Consider the following 26,493-nt stretch of genomic DNA (forward strand, 5'->3'; position numbering starts at 1 on the left):
GATAAGTTATTGTCAGAACTGGATAGGTTGGGACTTGAAACCATATATCAGCATGCATATGTCGAAAACAGATCTATTACCACCTGTAACATGATGTTCTATAACAATATAATAATAGCTATGAATGACAAATTGTGCTGTGATGTGATTTATATAGATTTAACTTCAGCATTTGACAGGGTCATGCACAAAACACTGATCAATAAATTAGTACAACTAGGTATTGATGTACTGTTGATAAGATGGATAGCTGCATGGCTTACAAATAGGACATGGCAAGTATCACACACCAACTGGACAGGTAAAATCCTTGGCTACAGTCACGGTGTCCCACAGGGCTCTGTACTAGGCCCTTACTTGTTTAGATTGTATCTTTCAGACCTTACTTTTTCATCGGATGTGTTCTACAGTCTATATGCTGATGACCTGAAATTGGGTAAACTGATTACAAGTGTTACAGATAAGGCATGTCTGCAAAATAATTTGACTAAATTGACCATTTGGGTACAGGGGAATAATATGTTGATAAATACATCAAAAACTAAGTATATGAGATTTGGGAGACATAAACTGAAAGGTGAATATTTAATACAGCACACAGTGCTTGAAACTGTAGACTCATTTAAGGACCTGGGTATATGGGTAGATTCAGCTATGAGTTTTTCTAATCATATCAACCAATTGGCTAATGAAAGTTATAGAACTATAGCTTGTATAAAAAGATTTATAAAGTCTGGGAAATCAAACATAATAAAGTCATTGTTTGTTAGTTACATTAGACCCAAACTTGAGTATGGAATAACAATATGGAAAACAAGCATGAATAAACTGGAAAGAGTACAGCGGAAATATACTAAGGGCATCCATGAATGTGAAAATCTATGTTATTATAAAAGACTAAAATATCTGAACTTGTACAGTGTCTCTTACAGATATTTAAGAGGAGATCTTATTCAGGTATACAAGGCATTTAGGGACAACTACCTCTGGGAATGTTTGGGGTTATCAAAAAGTACTAGAGAATCGTCAGATAACCTATGTAGAAGATTCTATAGGAATGAGAAGTGTACTAATTGGTTCTCTGACAGAGTAGCTGATGCTTGGAACAGACTACCATATTACATTAAAGCAAGTACTAGTTTAGATATTTTTAAAAACAGCCTGGACATTTATTATGGGAACAAGTGTTTTGGCATATTGGCAAGCTAGAAGGGCTTTAATGCCCGTGCTTGAAACATTTGTGTGTATGTATGTATGTATATATGTATGTAATGTTCTATTGTATTGGCTGTCTTGTACTATTTTCTTAGATCTAACTAAATCTGTTCCCAACAGTGGCTTATATTTTAAACCCCCATCCTTGATGTACCTTTTGAATGTGGGCAGCCACCATTTTCTCTGGGTAATCCCTTTCCAACAACATTTCTTTTAACTTCATAAGTTCACCCCAAAGGTCCTCGTGCATAGATGTCATCCTTGCTATCTGAACAGCCTGTCCTTTTACCAGGCTTTTTTATGAACGTTTAGGTGGTTACTAGAGAAGTGCAAATATGCACTGCAGAAAGTTTCTTTTCTGAGTATATTTGATTTAAAGCCACATGGAGCTTGGGAAATCCAGGTATCCAAGTAACTAATCCCTAGTTTACTCTAGCTATAGGTGAACTTAAAATAACTGGAACAACTGCTCAAATAGTCCACAAACTGGGATATCTGTTCTACTCCCCCATCCCACAAAATAAGAACTTCATCCAAAAACCTCACATACAAATGTAAATATTGGGCATAAGGGCTAGAGAAGATAAAATCCTTTTCCCAGGCTAGCATAACAATATTCGCAAAAACTGGGGAGCATGATGTGCCCATCACTACATCTTTAGTTTGCTGGTAATACTCCCATTCAAAATGCACAAAATTGTTTTCTGATACTACCTCCATAAGATCAACCACTATGGCCATTAGTGTTTTTGGTGTAGTGGATCATTGGTCTAAAATGGTCCTAAAATATTCTAACCCCTCTTCCTTGGGAATTTAAGAAAACAAATCCACCACATCAATGGTTAAGAAAATAAGTCCTTCCTTCCACAAGCTTTGCTTAAGTTTACTCAAAAAATTCCAAGAGTCCTTGACTGAATGAGGGGTATTGACCGCTATTTCCTTAACCCAGTTGTCTATTAACACTGCTATAGGGTGAGTTTTAGATCCTTTGGCTGACATTATGGGCCTAAAAGGGGGATTTGTCACACCTTTATGGACCTTGGGGATCCCAGCTACATTTGGGATGACTGGTTTTGGTTGTTGCAAAAATTGATAAATATCTGGATTGATGTGATTATCCAACAAAAATTCTTCAAGATAGGAATCAATCCTGGTATGCGATATTAATGTTATTTTTCGATATAGAGGAGTATGTATCAGTGTTATACAATAACCCACCACACCACCCCCCCCCTCTTACCTGGCTTCATTACTGTAATTTCCTTTTTGTTTCTTAAAGCTACTAAAACTTTCTTCTGGAATAGAGGAATGCAATGGTTATCCCCCTTCACAAGGATGCACCTTCAGCTAGCTCCGGAAACTACTGACCTAATAGTCTGACTAGTCTAATTTGACAGACATGGACATTTTAAAGACATGGAACAAATTATCATGGAAATGGTCAACAAAGACATAGCCAACCTTCAGACCCTGGACCCAACCTAGTTTGGCTTTGTCAAGTGAAAGCCTTGCCCACTAAACCTGGTGGACATCTTTGAGAGGGTTGCCAAGGTAATGGTTGATGTAAAAGTAGTACATACGACCTATCTGGACCAGGTTAAGTAGTTTGATACAATACCTCACTTAGATATAGTTGACAAACTCACTGAACTGGGAATAAACAAACCTCTTACATAACTCACTTGACTGCCAACTGGCTCACAGACAAGTCCTAGAAAGACAGGATTGGTGAGACTACCTCCACTAAGAGACTGGTGATCAGTGGGGTACCCAAGGGCTCCATGCTGGGACTGCTGCTTTAGCATCTACTTCTGGGAGGTAATGGCTAATGTCAAGAGCCTTTGGCTAACCAAGTTCACAGATGACTGTAAATTGGGAGCTATCATAAATTCCCCTCCATGACACAAACATCTTACAAGAGGTCTAACAGTCAAATAACTGGTGTCAAAGTCACAAATTAAAACTCAATATTAAGAAACCCATTACAGTGCCTTTTTGGAAAACTGTTGCCCAGGCTAATTACTCCATCATTAAGACATCCCTAAAAGTTGACTCGGATGTTAGGAATCTAGGAACTTATGTAGACAGTAATCTGGCCTTCAACCAACATGTGGCAGAGGTAGTAAGTAGTATATAAGGGCATGTCATCCAGGTCCAAGAAAGTCATAGAGCCACCTTATTCAGCCCTTATCAGAACCGTCATTAAGTATAATACCCTATTCAGCATGTACCTGATCAGACAAATGCTACAGTTGGAATGGCCAGAAAGGTTCTTACCAGGAGAATCCAGGGTATAAACACATTGTCCTATGTGGATCACCTTAAAGCCCTATCTCTGTCTCCTACAGATGATCTATGCCTGGCATACAAGGCATCCTCAGATCCAGCTGTAATGGACCTTTGGCTCATTTGCAAACCAAACAGCATCAGAGCCAGTAAATCCAAGGATTTAAATTTGGCTTGTGAAATAAATAAGACATGTTGACATAAGAGAGATATGTCTTAGAGGATCCACATTCTCTGGAACAGGCTCCTCATCCATGTAAAGCAGAGTTCATCCCTATCCTGATATTGCTGTATTAGTTACTTTCCATATGCAGTTGCATCACATATGCTGAAGTCCTTTTGAGTAAACTGTTTCAAGAATGTATTATATTGCTTTGCTAATAAATGGAATCTTAGATTTTCAGTATGTCAAGCTGCATGCCTCTGGCTATTCAGTGTTACCGAAAAGGAATGTCATTGGCATCAGGATACACCAGCATTTTAACAAGAACTATAATGTGTGTTCTGCGCTAAGTGTCAACTTAGTAAGAATGATGTTAAGTCATAGCAACTATATTGACACCAGGCACAAGACGTATTATGGTATACAACCATTATTAAAATGGAAATGTTATACAGCTCCTTTAAAGTAACAAGGGAGGTACTGCATATTCACATTATATACAGACTCAGACAGCTGTAATAACAGACTAGAATTTAATTGGATTGTTATATATACTAATTGCTTTTCTTAGAATAAGAGTTTTCTGCAAGCTCACTAATGATTATTTTCTCCAGTTACTTTATGCCAGCTGTATTCTCTGAAATCACATTAATATGTATTGTAAATGTATTTGTTTGTATTTTGACTATCTTTTCTGTTTACTATTTATTTTTTACTATTGCATATTATTTTTCCCAACTAGCTTGTGTTGTGAACATACTGGTATCGGACACAAAACTCTACATTCCACTTGTTTAAAAGAGTTATGGTGCTGGGAATGTAACAACAATGGGCAAGATATGAAATGCGAGTTTTATACACTATCAATGCTCTGGGATTATGCTAATAAGAAGGATGGTAATAGAATATACAGACAAGCTTTGCTGTGCTGGGCTTGATGTATGATAAACACCTACATAAATAGGCTTTATTTATGCATAAAGTAAGTCAGAATAAGGCTGAGAGAAGAACAGGAGCGATATGCAGTGTAAAAATGTTGCAAGACACCAAATTTGCTTTCCCTTTTTTCAGAGAAGACCTTGAAATAAAATAAGTTCCAGATCTTATATTACACAAGGATGTGCCAAATGAGGTTTGCTCCTGATCAACACAGGTTAAGAATGTATGGAATTGTTCACATGTAAAGGACAGTTTGCCAGAAAAATTATATTCATTGGATGAACATACACACTTCCCAAAAATGAGAATTTATATATATGCAGACACATTTATGCAGGATTACAGTGAAAATAATTCCCAGGATAAGACATTATTTCTTTAACAGCAGCTACATTTCTTGTTGTTGTTGTTGGTCTTTTTGGCTTTTCCCGATTAGGCGTCGCCACAGCGGAACTCCGGTCCGCTAATGATTGGCAGTAGATTTTTTATGGTGCCGAGTTGCCAGCCCGATGCCCAACCTTCAGCGAAGGCACGCCCATTCACGCATGTCTTTCGGAGGGCACTCGACCGCAGGGAGGACATGCAGACTCCACACAGAAGGCACTCCAGCTTCTTGTGAGTCATGATATTCCCTGCATAATGTAGGAGACTGCAGTGTATCAGAACCTATCATTATGGATTAGGTGTTTCATTGGGGGGACAGGCTCACATATATCCAAGATCATAGGGAGACTACAGCAGAAAAGTAGAAAATTATGTAGACTCTTTACTAGTGCATACAAAGTAAACGTCTGCCTACTTCTCTGTGTCCACATTCTGTATGCTTTGCTAGTAACACATTACAGGGCCATTGAGTAAACTTGGCTTTCTGCCGCATTCCTAGTTCTTTTTTATATCTGAAATTAGGTAGAACAACTGGCAATGTGAACCTTGGCTCTAAATGACTGTTAAAGTGACACCCCCACGCCATGAGCAAAAATGGGAAAAGGGGTTGTGGATGGATGGATGGATTCAGTACAACTAAGCTTTTTTTTTTAATGGATGATACATCAGATACAGAGTACACTCTGTAAAAGTTAAAATTAAAATAACCTTTGAAGACTATGTAACACACACATCATAACACAAGTAATCTATTAATAAGCAAGTATACAGGTACTAATCTATCAATAAGGTAATATATAATTACTGATCGCACAATGTGTGCCCAGAATAGATTCATCCAAACACTTGATGGAATATATAAAATGCTGCTCAACAACACACCTAGCACTGCTCTGATAAGCCAAGTTGCACAGCTGAGCCAAAAAAAATGTGACTCACAAACATTTATGTCTACATGGCACCAGCTCTAATTAAAGTAATTTGCATGTCTGTGAATTGTAATGGTAGCACAAGAACATAAGTACTTGTCTGTCTCCATGGCCAAACAGCTGTTCTTCTCTGACTACAACTGTGAATTCAGGTTGGGGGGATTACCAACTTGTACTCATCACCCCCCCCACACACACACACACACAATGTATACACACACACACACACACACACACACACACAGTCAGCTGATGTATTTGTTATATACTCTCACTAACTGTAGTTTGACAACACTTTTTTCAGCGGTCAAACAATCCCTTAAACTGTAGCATATGATATTGCCAACAACAAGAACAATAAGTGAGTCCCAGCTCTACTTTCAAAGTCTGGATAAATTTATTAAATAAAGTTCAATATATTTACAAAAATAATTTTCAATCTCTCTAGCGCCTCGGCCAACAGCCTTTTTAGAGTAAAAAGTTAACAATCACTAAAAGACCACTTATATATACTTGTAAAACATTTAATTAAATTCAATTAAATTATTATTCAATTAGAGCATGGCAAAGTAAAGATTTAAAGAAATAGCCTTAAATAAGGCTTTGCCAGTTACATTCCCTATTCAAACCATACGGAACCAAAGTGCCATATTTCATAATTAGAACAGATTCCTTCTGTCTTAGTATGTTTTTCTGATAGTCAACATTATTAAAATGAAGTGGTACATGTTCTAAAACTGTTGTTTTCATACAACTAATATCCCCACCATGACATAAATTAAAATGTTCTGCAATGGGACTAGTTAGTTTTTTGTTCTTTACATCCCTAACATGTTCTTTTATTCTGTCTGCCAACATTCTCTTTGTTTCACCAATGTAGTATTTATTACATGTACAAAAAATAACATAAATTAATCCCTTACTTCTACAGGAGTATTTGGCCCTAACAGTGAAATTTTTACCATTAATTTTTTCTACTTCAGTTACTATATATTTACACACTGAACAACTGCCACATGGGAAAGTTCCTAACTCTTTAATGTTATTAACTATAAAGATTTTGTGTTGTTTAAAGATGCTATGGACTAGAAAATCCCTAATACTTTTGGCTTTTTTATATGAAACAATCAATTTAATATTTTTTAAGGAATCAATTTCATTCTTAATAACATTCCAATATTGTCTAATTAATTCATTCATAATGTCAGAGAAATTTGTATATTTTGTCACAAAAAATATTTTTTCATTTACTATATGTTTATTATATCTATATTTATTATATTCTCCATCATTTGTTTTTATATGAAAACTCTCTTTAAACACTTTTATAATACTATTTTTAATTGCAGTGACATCATATCCCCTATTAATAAATAACTTAGCCATTCTCAGAGACTCATCATAAGCTAGGTTAACATCAGAGTTAAGTCTTTTTATTCTAGTAAATTCTCCAAAAGGAATAGCTTTTAAAGTATGTGTTGGATGACAACTACTTCCACACATTTTCCAACTAATTTCATCAAATTTTCTATGAATACTAGTATGTATAAACTGATTATTAACACCTTTTAGAGAGATATCCAAGTAATTAATTTCAGAACCTATCTGTACATCACTAAATTTTATACCATACTGATTAATATTTAATTCATGAATAAATTGATCAGAAATTTCATAACCATCTTTGCAAATAAAAATAAGGTTGTCAATAAATCTATAATATTTTATAACATGTGTATTAAAGAAATATAACTTATATAAAAATTCATTTTCAAACATCCCCATAAATAGATTAGCATAAGCTGGAGCAAATGCTGCTCCCATCGCTGTTCCGGTTAACTGTTTGTATAATTTACCATTAAATTCAAAAACATTATTTTTTAAACAGAATTCTACCATTTCTAATACATAATGAGTTTTAGGACAATCACTCAAAAAGAACTTAATAGCTTCTAATCCCCAAAAATGGGAGATATTTGTATATAGACTCTCTACATCAACAGTAATAAAATACATTCCTTCCTTCCAACATATATTTTTTATATTTTGAAGGAAGTCGTAGGAGTCTTTAATATAAGAAGGTAATGTCAAAACTTTTTTAATTAATATTTCATGTAATAAAGTACACATGTTATATGTAAAAAAGCCATGAGCTGACACAATAGGACGGCCTGGAGGGCTATCTAGATTTTTGTGTATCTTCGGCAGACAAAAAAATCTTGCCATTTGGGTATTTTTAATAGTTATCTTTTGGTCAACATCAGACTTTGTAAAATAATGTAACCTGATTCCTTTCTGTAATAAATTATTAAAGTCAATTTCTGCTTTCTTCACATAAGCTACATTGGTCTCAAGATATACATCTTTGTTACCAAGATGTTTCATACACATCTCATAGTAATCACAAGCATTTAATATAACCAGTTTTCCCCCTTTATCTGAGGGCTTGAAAACTATGTTATCATTCTTACCAAGTGCTCGTAATTTGTTCCATTCTATTTTAGTTAAATTATAGTGATGTGTTTGTTTCAAAAAACATTCTAGTTCTTTTTCTACCATTAAGTTTAGCACACATTCAAATTTCTGTATCATTGCATTCTTATAAGGAGGTAAAAAAGAGCTATTGGATTTTAACATACTCGTATCAAAAGTACTATATGCATTAATTATATCTTCATTATCTGATGTACAAGAGTAGAAGCTCTCATCACTCTCTACATCACTATTAGGTATTTCCACAGTAGAACTGTTAACATTAGTGGAAAGACAAGGGGTGTACCTACAAAAGTATTCTCTAAGATTCATTTTACGAAATAGTTGGAATAGTTCTGTTCTTAATTCATATTTTTTAGGAAAACAAGTAGGAACAAATTTTAGCCCCTTTTCCAAAATGCCCATTTCAACACTATCTAAAACATAATTAGACAAATTAATTACATAATTATTAGCTATAGTCTCATTATTAAATTCAAGCCCATCTACCTCTTTTAAAATGTCCATCGCCCGAGTCTCTATGGCGTTCTGAATTGTTCCAGCCTCTTTTCCTGGAGTTTGTATAATGTCCATTAAAATTCGAGAATGTCTTCTGAAAACCTTCCGAATTCGCGGCTCCTGGCAATTCAGGAAAGTTCTCTCTATCATCTTCTTCCCACGATGACGCGCCGCTTTCACCAGACAGGAAGCCTTTACTTTTATACGGTTCAGACACCGGATTTCCTCTCTGAAACGTAACAGCCTTCTTTCTAATTCTCTGATTATTAATGAACACAAACGCCCTCTTGTGTTCATAGTCTCTAATGTCTCTAGTTAACTTGTATTTTTTACGATCAATAAGATCTTTCTCATAGTTGGCTAATTTGGTATTTATACCCACCAGGAAATTTTCCAAAGTGGTATTAGAGGTTATGCTCACTAGCTGATCACATACATGTTTCATTTCATTTACAAGCTTTTCTTTTTTAATATTATCTCTCTCAGTTAAAATTGAAACCCATTCAACACTGCACCGATGTGCAGCCGCTATCCAACGTTCATGAAACTTTTGATCTGTTTCATCATTAAGATCAAATGGTGTAGAAGGGTTCTTAACTGATCTTAGACCACGAGGTGTGATATCTAGTTCCGCATATCTTTCAAGACTACCAATATTGTAAAACACTGCTGTTTCTTTAAATATTAACTTCTCCAATTTGATACACAGATCCTGTGCATCAGGGTTATCAGGTATGGTAACTTTCTTGCCTACCGTTGCAAATGGATTAATGGCAGTCCTCATTCTTGAATTCTCCCACTTTTTCATAACACCTAGACCAGAACCTCCTGGACCTTCAGGGATCATTTTTGTCAGACCAGGTAAATTATTATCAACTTCATTAGTTGTTAGAACATTGGCACGACCAGGATTGTCACCATTGCGTTGAAACATATCCATACCAGACTCTCTAAATATGCGCGGAAAGGAGCACATGGACTCACTAGTCATATTGAAAAAAACAACAGGAAAAGAACCAACTATATTGCCAACAACAAGAACTATAAGTGAGTCCCAGCTCTACTTTCAAAGTCTGGATAAATTTATTAAATAAAGTTCAATATATTTACAAAAATAATTTTCAATCTTTCTAGCGCCTCGGCCAACAGCCTTTTTAGAGTAAAAAGTTAACAATCACTAAAAGACCACTTATATATACTTGTAAAACATTTAATTAAATTCAATTAAATTATTATTCAATTAGAGCATGGCAAAGTAAAGATTGTAGCATATGATAGTTACCGTGACACCTATTACAGCTATTGTCATATGCTATGGTCTGAGAGCTAGTTTGACAACTGTCTGCTTGGTGCCAAAATGAGGTGTCCAGTATCTCTCAACAGTTTTTTAAATCCCATTGAAGCTAATTGACTTGAGACTTGGCAGGATCTGGAATGGCCAATGTAGCACCAAGATTCAAAATTCAAGCAGCAGAATAGCAAATATCCAAAATGATACCACTCTGATGCATTTTCAGAAACCCAGGCACTACACCTGATGTCCAAGGAACAATTAGGAATGCCAGCAGGAGCAATTTAATTTAAGCTATAAAATAAAGCAACAAACCTGTCCTGTGATTCTCTGATGGGGTGTGTTCTACCTGCGCTATGACACTGAAGAGTGTTCTGACTTCAACTTTGACAGTTTGCAGCGGGCAGCAGAGCAGAGAGGAGGAAAAATACATCTGCACACACACACACACACACACACACACACACACACACACACACACACAGGCACATGCACTTGCACACAAACAGGCCCATACAGACACACACACACACACATACTGTACCTACAGAATTGCTAGCATATACAATGACAAGCACACTCATATACACACACTTTTGGGTCTGCTCATCTATATCTGTAATCTGAGCAGTGATAAATTGTGTCGCTTTGCAGTGCTCAGATTTTGACATGGACAACAGCATTTGCATCTCAGCTACTAGCTGTGCACACTTACAAAGTTCCAGTGCTGCTCAGTTTGCATCTTGCGTGGTACAGATTTTGGTGAATTTCCTTACTGCACAAAACATTCTTGCAGAGCTGCAATGGGAAGCACAGGGGCCTAAATTCCACAAACCCTGCCCACAGGTTATTGCCTTTACACGTGGCATATTTGTTGCTGCTTAGCACAGCATAGCTAAGAGCAATGAGGCTTCTATGAATTACAAACTCCATGCACACTAACAACCTACTTGCACGTGTTTGCACAGTATGCAAGCTGTCTGTGAATTCAGCCACTGTCTTCTCAGAGATACAAATCTAAGTAAGTTGTACTGACTTTTTTTCATAACTGAGTTTTCTAAATGTGTTGCCCTTAATAATGAATTTCAGCAGCACTGGCTTACCAAAGACTGTAGCTAAGGCAGTGAAATCTACATTTATAGCTGTGATCATTTATAGAAGGCATATTTTAAACTTGAGTTGGCATCTATATACATCACAAATGGCTCAGTATGTAAATTGCTAAGGTAAACCATTCAGTAATGTATATAACAAAATAAATATAGAATAATGGATATCTTAGTAGATGGGATAATGTACACAGCACTGCCTTCCAGAGTTTTCATGCACCTGAAGTGAAACTTTAAAGTGAAAAAGAATTGATTAGTGAAATATTATGTATGCAAATTGCAAAATAATAATTTATAAAAGTAGTTTTCCTACATCTGATCAAAGTCCAAAATACTGGGTTTAGTCTTTCAAAAAAAACAACTGATCAAACTTTAGGCTTCACTGTAGATCAAAGATTAAGTATTTAGTTCTGTAGGGCTGCTGTTTGTGTGAGACAGCCATGTTCTTTAATGAAAACTTTTCCTTATCTACTGTTGTGCAACCATGACCCAAATACTCGAACATTATTATCACAAGATGAAAATAATGAAATATGAAATCCCGAACCTTGCATTTTCCCAGCACAAGTAAACACTTGCCCAAAACTTCACAAAAACACGCTGTAGTATCGGAAAACTACCTAAGTGGGGGGCATACCCCCCCCCAACTATATATACCAACTCCGGGATCACACTGCAGTGGTGAAAGGGCATATTTCCCCACTTGCCCTGACAAAAACTGTGTGGTTCATGATTTCAGTTTTCGTTATTTTCATCTCACAAACATAATGTTTGAATATATGGGTTTTTGACCAATATATATATATATATATATATATATATATATATATATATATATATATATGGCTTACTATCATATTTGCGAATGTCATTTTAGATGAACGCAATGATTTCCAACAAATATTGTCAGAAATCAAAACACCGAGCAACCGAAATATCGAACGGAGCATTTCAGCAATGTCGAATATCAACTTTGCTGAAATGCTCACATCTGCCCACAGCTAACAATAACATTTGCAGGGGGGCAAGCACCCCTGCACCCCCACACCCCCCTATGTATATATACATACTCTTAAGATCGCACTACAGTGAGGGTAAGGGTACATTTCCCGATCCCCACTATAGTGCGATCTGCACCGCAATGTTGAAGCTGACAATAGCGGCTGTTCGCTCATGTCAGCTTCGACACTGTGGTGATCGAACTCTCAGTTCGAGAAAATGATTTTCGCACATATTCAATCATGTAAATGACAATCGAATATGTGATAGTAAACTATATATATATATATATATATATTCTATATATATATATATACTATATATATATATATATATATATGAACAAAAAACCAATGCGGTTATAAAAAATGTATAAAAACGTACCCAAGTTGAAGGAGCTGAATTATCTAAAGTCCGTACAAATTCCCCACAGGTAATTCCTTTGCTGTTATATGAGAGTGCACATTCAAATACAATCCATTATATCCAGTGCACACCTTGCTTGTAAATAATGTGTATGATGTCTCTCTTCAACAGCCGTTCTAATTAAGCCAAGCAGTTTCACAACACCAAACGCTACTCAGCATAGATAGCTCACTTTAACAGCCGTTCTTCTTGAACCAAACAGTTCCACAAAGCCAAGTGCTATTCAGCATCAGTAAAATAGACCCAACGCGTCAAGTAAAATGAAACGAAGATTTATTTCACAATTAAAATAAGCGCTTTCACGGTGAATAACACCGCTTCATCAGATACATTAAAAATGTGTTAAAACCAACCTTTTATCCGGTCTACTAATCTCAGAAAGCCTCTTCATTCGTTAATTCAAATATCCATATTATTACAATACTTTCAAGCGTTACAAGAAGCTGGATGTCCACTGACTATGACATCATACTAAATGCGTCAATATGCCAATACATCACTACGGCAACCGTACATACTGAAAGCGTTAATAGAAACTTATATACACAATGTTACATAATTCCTACAGAACTATTGTCCAAATTAATATAAGTTCCTCAGAACGTAATTCATGCACAAATTTTAGCACACATTTCACATTAAGGACATGAAAGGTGCTTACTTTAAATCGTGTGCTTCGACTCGTCATAAAAAGATCGAAAATAGACTATTCCTCATACATCAATTCAGTGAAGGAGTTTATACGGCTTACATCAATTGTGCAGCTATACTTGTTATGACATCTATTTAAAATAAGTGATCGTGGTCAACTCATGTGTAGATCGAACATATGCTGACAAAATTTAGAACATAAAAACAACCACAATCTATCATGTGTCTACAAAAAACACTAAAAACATCATATGCAATACACTACCAAACTTGCATATGTACTTCTGTACAGAAATAAATGATAAACTTAAACATATGCTAAAAAATACCATATGTTACTGATACCAATGTGCTCGCAAGGAGCTATGTATACATGTCAAATTGAACTACGTGACTCTACCAAATAAACTTGTGTAATATGAGGAAACTGAAAATATACTGACAGAGACTGGGGAATCCAGTCACAACCTATAAACAGGAGGAAGCTATGTTCGGTGCTTATCTATGTGAGTGCAGAAGTGTGGGCAAGTGACAGATGGGTAGAGAAAAAATAAATGTACCAAGAAAAATGTATATCTATTACATAATGTGACTGACCAAGGGAACTGGGTGGATTGTGTATACCATGTATTCTTGGTACATTTATTTTTTCTCTACCCATCTGTCACTTGCCCACACTTCTGCACTCACATAGATAAGCACCGAACATAGCTTCCTCCTGTTTATAGGTTGTGACTGGATTCCCCAGTCTCTGTCAGTATATTTTCAGTTTCCTCATATTACACAAGTTTATTTGGTAGAGTCACGTAGTTCAATTTGACATGTATACATAGCTCCTTGAGCACATTGGTATCAGTAACATATGGTATTTTTAGCATATGTTTAAGTTTATCATTTATTTCTGTAGAAGTACATATGCAAGTTTGTAGTGTATTGCATATGATGTTTTAGTGTTTTTGTAGACACATGATAGATTGTGGTTGTTTTATGTTCTAAATTTTGTCAGCATATGTTCGATCTACATGAGTTGACCACATCACTTATTTTAAATAGATGTCATAACAAGTATAGCTGCACAATTGATGTGTCGATAAACTCCTTCACTGAATTGATGTATGAGGAATAGTCTATTTTCGATCTTTATGACGGTCGGGCGATTTAAAGTAAGCACCTTTCATGTCCTTAATGTGAAATGTGCTAAAATTTGTGCATGAATTACGTCTGAGGAACTTATATTAATTTGGACAATAGTTCTGTAGGAATTATGTAACATTGTGTATATAAGTTTCTATTAACGCTTTCAGTATGTACGGTTGCCGTAGTGATGTATTGGCATATTGACGATTTAGTATGATGTCATAGTCAGTGGACATCCAGCTTCTGTAACGCTTGAAAGTATTGTAATAATATGGATATTTGAATTAACGAATGAAGAGGCTTTCTGAGATTAGTAGACCGGATAAAAGGTTGGTTTTAACACATTTTTAATGTATCTGATGAAGCGTGTTATTCACCGTGAAAGCGCTTATTTTAATTGTGAAATAAATCTTCGCTTCATTTTACTTGACGTTGGGTCTATTTTACTGATGCTGAATAGCACTTGGCTTTGTGGAACTGTTTGGTTCAAGAAGAACGGCTGTTAAAGTGAGCTATCTATGCTGAGTAGCGTTTGGTGTTGTGAAACTGCTTGGCTTAATTAGAACGGCTGTTGAAGAGAGACATCATACACATTATTTACAAGCAAGGTGTGCACTGGATATAATGGATTGTATTTGACTGTGCACTCTCATATAACAGCAAAGGAATTACCTGTGGGGAATTTGTACGGACTTTAGATAATTCAGCTCCTTCAACTTGGGTACGTTTATATATATATATATATATATATATATATATATATATATATATATATATATATATATATATATATATATATATATATATATATATATATATACACTATATATATATATATATATATATATATGGGTTATCTTCACTTCATTGACAGCTCATTTCACTGACAACCAAATCAGCAAGACCAATTCACTGAAAGTTCATTGCACTGAAAACTCATTTCACTGACAACTCATTTCACTGAAACTCATTTCGCCGACAGTTATATATGGCCTGTAGTGCAATCCTGGAGGTAGAATATATAGTAAGGGGAGGTTTATAAATGTTTTAAACTATACAGATGGATACTTACAAGTGCAATGAATAACTGTATTGCAGAAAACAATATACAACCAAAGTATGTGGGGCCTTTTCCCCCCACACCCCCCAATGTGGGGAGCTGTGCCCCCCACACACTCCATTACTATATATTTTAACTCCAAGATCACACTACAGTAGGGAACAGGCCATATGTAACTGTTGACAAAATGAGTTTCAGTGAAATGAGTTGTCAGTGAAATGAGTTTTCAGTGAAATGAACTTCCAGTGAATTGGTCTTGCTGATTTGGTTGTCAGTGAAATGAGCTGTCAATGAAATGAAGGTAACCTATATATATATATATATATATATATATATATATATATATATATATATATACTTTGTGTGGAAATTTAGAAGTAAAATATTTAATTCTACATACAGATACAAACTGCAGTTCCCACAGGGTACACAAATCATATGTTTATCTGCCAATAAAGTCTGTGAAATCCCTGTGAATATGGGGGTCATCCTATAACCAGCCAAAAACTGTCAAAGGTTTCTACCTTTTCTACATGTGAATTGACAGACTTCACTCACAACTGTACCAAAGAATTTATCTGCCTTTCAAATAGCCCAAAGTCTAAACAGGACACAACTTGTTGTAAAACTATAGGTAATAACAAACCTGATCATAAAGCTGTTATTGAAGCCTTATCTACACTGAGTTCTATATTTTAACAGTTTTTGTCTGGAAACTTCAGATGTTTTTCTTTCAGCATTCTCCACCAAAGAATTATTGTAACCATGCTTACAAAACATATCATGTAAGGATAATTTTTTTAATAATCAGTATCACTATAAATTTGTTTGATTCTCAAAATTTGAGAATAGAGAATGTTGTTAATTTTGTAAGTAGGATGACAACTACCGGTCATTGATAATACATTTTTGAAAATGGTTTCCTATATACTGAAGTCATAACTGAACCATGTAAGTTTTCTAACTGAAATGACTACAAATCAGTGGTGAATAAATTACATGTAGCAGAAAATTTCTACCAAAGGAAGAGACCTGACATCCCCAGTTCATAATAGGCAACTGGCATACAAAATTCTTCTCCACATCTCAACATGTCGGGTATATGGATAAAATGTAGTGGCATAGATAAGGTGAGATTAGCAAAACGTGGGTAAAAGTTGCTGTACTGTAGCCCCTTTTAACTGAAGAAAATATTTGTAATCAAAATAAAACATATTCATCTCCCGAACAAATCTTAGTAAAGTAATCAAAAATCCAGTACAATTATGCTATACAAACTATGGTTTTGAAGCCATAATCTGACTGCTTTGATGTCCATTTCACGCGATATGTTAGTACAAAGGTTTTCTGCATGTAATTTACATAATAAAGTTGAGTTTTCAATATAAAGTTGATCTACAAGTTCCAAAAATATAATGGAATACTTTCATCTGGAAGAAACCTGAGACAATTAAATAAAAATTCAAAATAAAGCAAAAGATATCTGTTAGAGAACCCTGTCCAGCTAACATAGGTCTCCCTGTGGAGGGGTTACATCCTTTATGCATTTTGGGTAACAAAGAGAAAGTGAGCAACTACATGACTGCACAGTTAATTGAGTTTTAATATTTAAATTAATCATATTATTCTGAGCCCTTTCAAAAATGAATCGATTGTGCAAATATAAACAGAAGTTACTGTCACTTACTTGTCTGTATGTATCACAGAACTATTCTTTTTTAGACCAAATAACAACCCCTCTCCATTTATCAACAGCATAGTTAACAAATCCCCAAATTCCTAAAATTATCTTTCTGTTTGGAAAACAAATCATAAAGAGCAGGTTGTACAAAAGTCCTGACTGTGGGGGTGATAAAGAGGCTGGGATAATGATTTACAAAACCTAAAATGATCACTCAAAATTATGTGTAGTCCCTACCCCCCCCCCCCCAACCATGCACATGTGAATATTTTAAATTAAGAAACCTAGAAAATGCTGTAGTGTCCAAAAGATATAAAGAAATATATGCAGCTGGAACAAAATGTAATTCTTCACTGAGTAGTGACAAAGTATCATGGTCAAAAGAAAAAATGTTGAGGTTAATAACCAATTTAATTTCCTAATACATCATTAATTTTATTTTGTCCATCATTTGTTGAAAACTGGTGAGAATGTTGTTGTCCATATGTATAACTGGACTACTTCACCCCTCCTGTAATACCTTACTCATGTGCTTACCCTAACCCTAAGCACACCTCTGCCCCAACCCTTTCCCTACATATTACCTTACCAAAAAACATTCCCTAATAATACCACTGCATAAGACAGAAACCATCACATTTGAATACAACAGCACACATACACAGCACTAAAATTATCACATAACCAAGTCCTTAATCTAACCTTAAAGCAGAAACACACAAACATGAAAAAATGTTCACACACACAAATCTAAGTCCTTACCTAGCTGCTATTCTAACCCTAATTTGGTGATGTGAGGTGCTTGCCATCTACATGGCGGGTGCATCAATCCTGCCCCTGCAAAACTGATCTGTGAGGCTCAGTCGTTTGGGTATTGTGCTCTTGATTAGTTGTGACAGAGCAATGATTTACAAAGAGTTGTGAATGGATGATTCATAGTGAAAGTGTATAAAGGTTGATTTATTCAACAACACATTGCAAAAGACTAATTAAAATGTAGTCTTTGCTGTATTCCAGACACAAAGTTAGTTGCATCAGTGATCACTCAGTGCATATGATGATGTGCTGAATTCATAATGGAGGCAAGTGTCCCATGGCAAAAATGAAGGCAATGTTTCAGACTATATGTCTTGTGCTGACAAAAGTGAAAACATGCGCAGCAATATAAAGCAGCTCCAGATTTTTTGTTATTGATGTGATGTCTGGGCTGTGTATGCTTTAAAAGAAAGCTGTTTATCATGTGACTACTAGGTGAACCAGACTAAGTATGCACTTCGTATTGGGTGGGGTTATCATGTTTAGATGTCATCTACTCAGATATGGAATATTGCATTACTACTCATTCAGAGTAAGCTGATTGTCACAAAATCCCTTTTCAAAAGCCTGAAGCATGGCTAGGAGTACAGGGCTGCAGATGTATGGTCCTTTGTATTGTAAAACTTCATTACTCAAACATAAGGACTCCACACTTTCATCAGAGCTGACTTGTTAATTATTAAGAAATAATACATGCAAGAAGTACATGTCCAAAATTAAGGCTTGAGTTTGGGGGGAGGAGAGTGTCTAGATGTAGCTGCATTCTCCATCGGTAGGGTAAAGGTATTCTTGGCTGGTGGGAATATAAGAAAGTTTGTTGAGTATGAACTTAGTGGTTTTAGTTTTGTATAGCTGCAGAAATGTATTTCACTTTTCTGATTTCTGTTTTTGTTTCAGGTAAAACTGCTTGAAGCATTGGAAGCCATGGACAAAGAGGCATTTGAGTTTCAATTTGGCAATGAACTGACGTACACAACAATGCTTAGTGACCAGAAGGAAGTAGAACTAATCCCAGGGGGCAGCCATATCCCTGTTAAGTATGAAGATAGAAAGGAATTCATTCAACTAGTTCAAAAAGCCAGACTACAGGAGAGCAAGAAACAGGTCTGTCACGTTTTATCACTCAGCACAAAGCTAGATTTAATTTATAAACAAAATATGTACGTGTGTGTGTGTGTGTGTGTGTGTGTGTGTGTGTGTGTGTGTGTGTGTGTGTGTGTGTGTGTGTGTGTGCTCGCGAGCATGCATGAGACGTGTGGGCACACATGGTGGGTTAGTTACCAAAGCTCATTTTGCTCATGAACTATAAACTAGGGATGCCTGTGTCATAACTATTTTAATATTGTTGCTCTGAAATGTTAAGATATAACTGGCAAAATATTCATATCACTATATGTCAGTGATCACAATTTGTATTGTATCTGTTTATTTGTTAACTGAGTATGCGAACTGATTCTAAGAGGACTGTTTGTTCTTGTGCAACTCTGCCTGAAAAACGAAGATGTGTATGCACTAAAGCTGACTACCATCACAGATATTGTATCCTAGTCTAACATTATCCTTGCTTTTAGCATTTATTACTGAACAAAATGTTACACATCTGTCTGAGCTGAATTTAAAACAAGCAAAAGGTATTACCTTCAGAACTGACCCGAGAGTGATAAGCATGATGTTTACATTCACACTCAGGAGTTGTGTCAGTCTGCAGTTGGACTCATAAATTCAAGGTATCAGGAGGCATGAGGGAAGTGATGAGGGTCAGGTGATAAGAACGTTAAGAGTGAGTGAACTTTTGTCCATAAGCTCTGTAACCACTCGTTGAGCTGACTGTCATCTGTTCAACTGTTTCACTATTATTTTCAAATACATAATTATTTCCTACCTTCTGATATGCCTTCTAACTGCCACATGGTTTCTACGCTGTGTGTGTGTGTGTGTGTGTGTGTGTGTGTGTGTGTGTGTGTGTGTGTGTGTGTGTGTGTGTGTGTGTGTGTGTTCATAGGTTCATAGGCTGATACTAGGCTATCTGCCCTACGGCATTTATAAGCCCAGCCAGAGTGTGTTTGGCTTTCGCCACCCTTTTAGATTAGTTGACTGTGCCTCTGTATAGTAGGTCACATATGGTAGCCCTTTTAAGGTTAGTTTACTGTACCTCTGTCAAGCAGGGACACAGAAGAGATGCCAGGGGTAAACTTACGATCTCCCATCCACTCATCAAGATTTCTCTTGAAGAGGGTCAGTGAGGGGCTCTGCCTAACATGGATTAGGATTTTGTTTCAGAGTGAGGGGAGCCTCTGGGATATTAATCTGTCCCTCCAGCATGTCCTATTTATTTCTGTGCTGAGGTTCAAGTCCCTGGAGTGTGTAGCTCTAAGGGATTTGGATTTCCTGAGGTGAAGCATGTCCATTAATTCTGGGTTGGACATGGCTTTATACGTCAGACACAGATCGCCTCTGAGTAGTGATGCGCAACTGAGTAGAGCTGGAGTTTCTTTAGCCGAACTGCATAGGGCATCTGTTTGAGCCCCTTGATCCTCTTGGTGAGATACTTTTGGGGTCTTTCCAGTTGCTGAAGGTGTCGAGTAAGGTACATCCCAAACGGGGCATTGTACTCAATTATGGACCTGATAAGTGATGAGTAGAGGGGCACAATGACCTCTCTTGATCTAGATGTGAACCCTTTCATGATAAGGTGGGCTATATAGAAGGTCTTTCTAACCACTTTGGCAACGTGATTGTCAAAGGAGAGATTGCTATCTACTTGGGTTCCCAAGTCCCTAATTACTTCTTCCGTACTTAATGGATTACCACCTATGTGGTAATTTGTGGGCACTTTGTTTTTCCCAAAGGGGATGACTATGCAGTTTTTGGCATTTAGCTTTAGGCCATGGCTCTGGCACCAGTTATCCATCTCTGTGAGACCCTTTTGGAGAATGCTTGTGTCAGCCGGAGAGTCGATTACAGCACCCAGTTTGCAGTCATCTGTGAACTTGGTCAGCCATAGTCCACCCGTGTTAGCCTGTACCTCAGAGAAATATATACTGAACAAGAGAGGTCCCAGGACTGAGCCTTGTGGGACACCACTTGTAACTGGTTTAGAGTCTGACATGGCACCTGCTATTCTGACCATGTGGGTTCTATCCCTGAGCCAGTTTGCAACCCATCTTGTGACATAGGGGTTGATATTTAAGCTGGTGAGCTTATTTATAATGCCCGAGTGGGGTATTGTGTCGAAGGCTTCTGCGTGGTCCAGGTAGGCTGTGTGGACTACCTTCCCTTCATCTATGGCTTTGGTAACTGTTTCAAAGAAGTCGACCAGGTTCAAGAGGCAAAATCTGCCCTTAACAAAGCCGAATTGGGTAAGATCCAGTGTCTGGAGGTTCCCAATGTCTTTGTTTATGATTTCCATGATGATACGCTCCATAGCTTTGCAGGCCAGGCTAGTCAGGCTTATAGGGTGATAGTTTCCGGGGTCTGTTGTGGTACCACCTTTGTGGAGTGAGACCACTGTTGCTGTACGCCATTCCTTGGGTACATATCCTGTAGTAAGGCTGAGACTGAACAGTGACTTTATATGAGGGTTTAGTTCTTCTTGGACCTCATGTAAGACGCAGCCCAGGACACCGTCTGGCCCCATTGATGCTGTGTTTTTTGCTTTGGAGAGGGCAGCTCTCACCTGTGCATCTGTGATCTCAGGAAGGCTACACTCTGTTGGGATAGACATTTGCTCTTTTAGGGAGGAAGGGGTAGAGAAGTTTTCACTGAACCTTTCTGCCAGGATGTTGGCAATGTCTGTGGGTTCAGTGTATTTTTTGTCATTTTGCACTAACTCAGAGCATATCTGAGAGTTGCCTCCCAGGTTTCTGACATAACTAAAGAAGGCCTTGTGATTATCTTTAGTGTCTTGTGCAATTTTTCTTTCGAAGCTGGCCTTAGATGATTTTATGAGGGGTCATAGTTTCTTGCTAGTACTGATCAGTGACGCCTTCCCTTTTTGGGATTTTTCTCTGTCATGTAGTAGCTTTCTCCTTCTGTTGTATAGCTTATTTATGGCCAGGGTTCACCAGGCAGGTCTCCTGCCTTTGGAGGAGTGAGTCTTGGTTTTATTTGGGATAGCATGCTCCATGCATTCCTGTAGGTGTCCATAGAATGCTTTTGTAAAGGATTCTGCATTTTGGGCAGTATTTTCCACTGGCCCGGGGGCTTTGAAGGATTCCACCTCAGTTTTGAGAAGTGTGAAGTTTGCTTTTGAGAAGTTCTTCACCGTGGTTTCCTTGGCTAGGGGTGGGGACGGAATATGGATGTCCAGTGAGATTTGTTTATGGTCTGATCTTACCAATGAGGGGTATACCTCTGGTGTGGAACATAGAGACCCCATGTTGGTGATGACCAGATCCAATATGTTTTCCCCTCTTGTGGGAGTGGTGACCAGTTGTTCCATAGCATTTGAGTTTATAAATTCTAGGAACTGTTGGGCGAGGGTGTTTGGGCTTGAGTAGTTTTCCCAATCGATGTTTGGGTAGTTGAAGTCACCCAATATAATAGTGTTTGGAGAGACCTTCATATTCTCCAGTGTTCTCAGGAAAGCCGAGTGAGGTTCCTGTGTTTGGGAGGGTGGTCTGTAGCAGGCTACAAACTGAAAGGCAGTTTTTCTCACTGATAGTTGCACATGGATGGTCTCCGATGCTTCGTGCAGTGCCACTAACCTGGAGGTGTGGGTATCTTTGATAAATATGGATACTCCCCCTCCTTTTGTGGTTCGGTCTGAGTTTTGGGGCTGGAAAGCATGGTATGAATTATAACCTGTTAGTGCTGGAGTGCTCTCGGCAGCCCTGAACCAGGTTTCTGTTACTGCACAGATATCGATATTCTCCATACTGAGGAGAGTCTCGAGTGCATGCATCTTGAGGTTTAGAGTTCTGGCATTGAGCAGCATTACCCTTAGTTTTTTTTTTCTTTGTGTTGTTTACGGGGGTGGGTTTGTCTTTTGAGGCTTGCCTAAAAAAGGCACTATGGGGGAGGCAAGAGCCTTTGCCAGTATTCGAAAACCTAGGGGTGACAGGCGCAAGCTGTCCCTAGCGAAGCAACGTGGCTTGTCGAGCATGTCATCCCAGGCTGACAGACACTGGATCCCCTTTAAATGACACCAATACTTTAGCCAATTGTTAAAATTGATCATTTTGTCTTTATACTGTGGCATCATTGTTGGTGAGGGTAAGATGCTACTCAAGGTCAGGGTCATACCGGCCTGGGCTACATGATCAAAGAGCTCCTGTACATCGTTTTTCATGTAGTCCAGGGAGGTACATCTCAGGTCATTCACACCAGCATGGACAATGACAGAGTCATATTTGTACTTGCTTTGGAATGACCTGAGTGCTTGTGTTATGTGGCGGATCCTGGCACCCGACAGGCAGCTTACAGTAACCTTCTCCTTGTTCAGCCTGGTGAGTGGGATGTCAGTGTTTCTGACAATAGCGTCACCTATTACAAGTGTATTAGGTGTGTTGTTTAGTCTTAAGGGCTGTGACTGTGTGGCACACTGACTTTGTGAGCTATGTGCTAAGTGGATATTATTTCGTGGATATTGTATGTGTGTGTGTGTGTGTGTGTGTGTGTGTGTGTGTGTGTGTGTGTGTGTGTGTGTGTGTGTGTGTGAGTGTGTGTGTGTGTGTGTGTGTGTGTGTGTGTGTGTGTGTGTGTGTGTGTGAGTGTGTGTGTGTGTGTGTGTGTGTGTGTGTGTGTGTGTGTGTGTGTGTGTGTGTGTGTGTGTGTGTGTGTGTGTGTGTGTGCCTTAGACTCTTCATTTTCATTTTAACTTTTTTCTGTCTAAGTTTAATCCTGCACATTCATTTACTTTGAAAGCTCTCAATTTGTATAGGTTCATAGGTTCATAGGTTCATACTAGGCTATCTGCCCGAGGGCATTTACAAGCCTAGCCCATAGTTTTGTGGCTTACGCCACCCCTTTAGTATGGGGAACTATACCCATTATTTTGCTGTGCCTCTGTCGAGCAGTGACACTGAGGTAATCACTGGGGTATATCTGTGATCTCCCATCCATTGGTCAAGATTTCTCTTGAACAAGGCCAGCGAGGTGCTCTGCCTCACATATACCGGGATTTTATTCCACAGCATAGGGAGTCTTTGGGTGATGAATCTATCCCTCCAGCACGTCCTATTAATAGCCGTGTCGAGGTTTAAGTCTCCCGCCCTTGTGGCTCTGACGGATCTAGATTTTTGAGGTGAAGCATATTCATCAAATCTGGGTTTGACATGGCCTTGTATGTTAGGCAAAGGTCACCTCTGAGCAAGCGGTGGCGACTGAATAGAGCTGGAGTTCTTTCAGTCGGGCAGCATAGGACAGATGTTTGAGACCCTTTATCCTTTTGGTGAGGAACTTTTGTGGCCTCTCCAGCTGCTGCAAGTGTCGGGTCAGATACATTCGAATGGGGCATTGTACTCAATCATTGGTCTGATGAGTGATGAGTATAGGGAGACTATGACCTCCCTTGATCTAGATGAGAATCCCTTCATGATAAGGTGGGCAATGTAGAAGGTCTTCCTAACTACTTTAGCTACATGGGTGTTGAATGACAGACTACTATCAACCTGGGTCCCCAGGTCCCTGATAACTTCTTCTGTGCTCAGTGGATTGCCACCTATTTGGTAGCTAGGGTAACCTTGTTTTTCCCGAAGGGTATGACTATGCATTTTTGGCATTTAACTTTAGGCCATGGCTCTGGCACCAGTTATCCGTTTCTGTGAGACCCTTCTGAAGGATATCTGTGTCAGATGTGTTTTCTACTATGGCCCAGTTTGCAGTCATCTGCAAACTTTGTCAGCCATAACCCTCCTGTGTTTGCTTGTACTTGGAAAAGTAGATGCCAAACAAGAGTGGGCCCAGGACTGAGCCCTGTGGTACACCACTTGTGACAGGCTTTGAGTCTGACATGGCGCCAGCAACTCTGACCCTGTGGGTTCTGTCACTCAGCCAGTTTGCAACCCATCTTGTGATGTATGGGTTAACATTTAAGCTGATGAGTTTTCCAATGATACCCGAGTGGGGTATTGTATCGAAGGCCTTCGCCAGATCGAGGTAGGCTGTATGGACTGCCTTTCCCTCATCAATGGCTTTGGTGACTGTTTCGAAAAAGTCAACCAAATTTAGAAGGCATGATCTGCCTTTGACAAAGCCAAACTGGGATGGATCCAAAGTCTGCAAATTCCCTATGTCTTTATTTATGAGGTCCATTATGATCCTCTCCATGGTTTTGCAGATAAGGCTTGTCAAGCTAATGGGCCGGTAATTTCCAGGGTCGGTGGAGGCACCGCCTTTGTGAAGTGGGACCACAGTTGCAGTGCGCCACTCCCTGGGTACATATCCAGAGGTAAGACTATGATTAAACAGCTGTCCTAGCTGTGGGTTTAATTCTTCGTTGAGTTCGTGGAGCACACAGCCGGGGACACCATCAGGTCCCATGGATGCTGTGTTTTTTGCTTTAGAGAGAGCAGTTCTCACTTGGGCGTTGGAGATGTTTGGGGGGCTGCAATCGCTTGGTATAGATATCTCTCCTTTTGGGGGGGGGGGGGGGTTTGCACTGAACCTGTCAGACAGTATGTTGGCAATGTCTGTAGGATCAGTAATCTTCACATCATTTTGAACTAGTTCTGAGCATATCTGGGAGTTTCCTCCCAGGTTTCTAACATAGCTAAAGAAGGCCTTATGATTGTCTTTTGAGTCTTTAGCTATTTTTCTCTCAAACATTGCTTTGGATGATTTTATGAGAGCTCTTAGTTTTTTACTTATAGTGATCAAGGGTGTCTTACCTTTTAAGGATTTTGCTCTATCTTGTAGTCGCTTCCTCCTTTTGTTGTAGAGTTTGTTTATGGCTGGGGTCCACCAGACTGGACGCTTGCCTTTGGTACAAAGAGTCTTTGTTTTGCTTGGGATTGCCTTATCCATGCAGTCCTGCAGGTGCTGGTAGAAGGCATTTGTAAGTGATTCAGCGGCTTGAGTACTGTTTTCCACTGGCTCGGGGGCCTTAAAGGAGACCACACTAGTCTTTAGAAGTGTGAAGTCGGCTTTCGAGAAGTTCTTTACTGTGGTCTTTTTTATTTCAGGTGGGGGTGGGATGAGGACCTCCAGCGAGATTAGTTTGTGATCTGATCTCACCAGTGAGGGGTATACTTCCGGTGTTGAACATTGTGCTCCCATGTTCATGATGATGAGATCAAGTATGTTTTCTCCTCTTGTGGGGATGGTGACTAGTTGTTCCATGGCATTTGAGTTTATGAATTCCAGGAACTTTTGGGCTAGGGTGTTTGGGCTTGAGTAGTGTTCCCAGTCTATATTAGGGTAATTGAAGTCACCTAGTATGATGGTGTTTGGTGATACATTTATCCCTCTAGTGTTT

General features: G+C 38.2%; 1 protein-coding gene across 2 annotated transcripts in view; it reads left to right on the forward strand.

Annotated features, from left to right (window-relative positions):
* Positions 1-26,493, forward strand: part of LOC122813461 (E3 ubiquitin-protein ligase HECTD3-like) — an 833,769-nt gene that overhangs the window by 681,630 nt on the left and 125,646 nt on the right. For both annotated transcript variants that reach the window (XM_044085784.1, XM_044085783.1), the window contains exon 16: positions 18,975-19,181. In XM_044085784.1, the coding sequence (XP_043941719.1) occupies positions 18,975-19,181 (207 nt within the window). The remainder of the gene's footprint in view (positions 1-18,974; positions 19,182-26,493) is intronic.

This window comes from Protopterus annectens, chromosome 10.part0 (genome assembly GCF_019279795.1).
Source record: "Protopterus annectens isolate FY-2018-M chromosome 10.part0, PAN1.0, whole genome shotgun sequence".
Classification (NCBI taxonomy): domain Eukaryota; kingdom Metazoa; phylum Chordata; order Ceratodontiformes; family Protopteridae; genus Protopterus; species Protopterus annectens.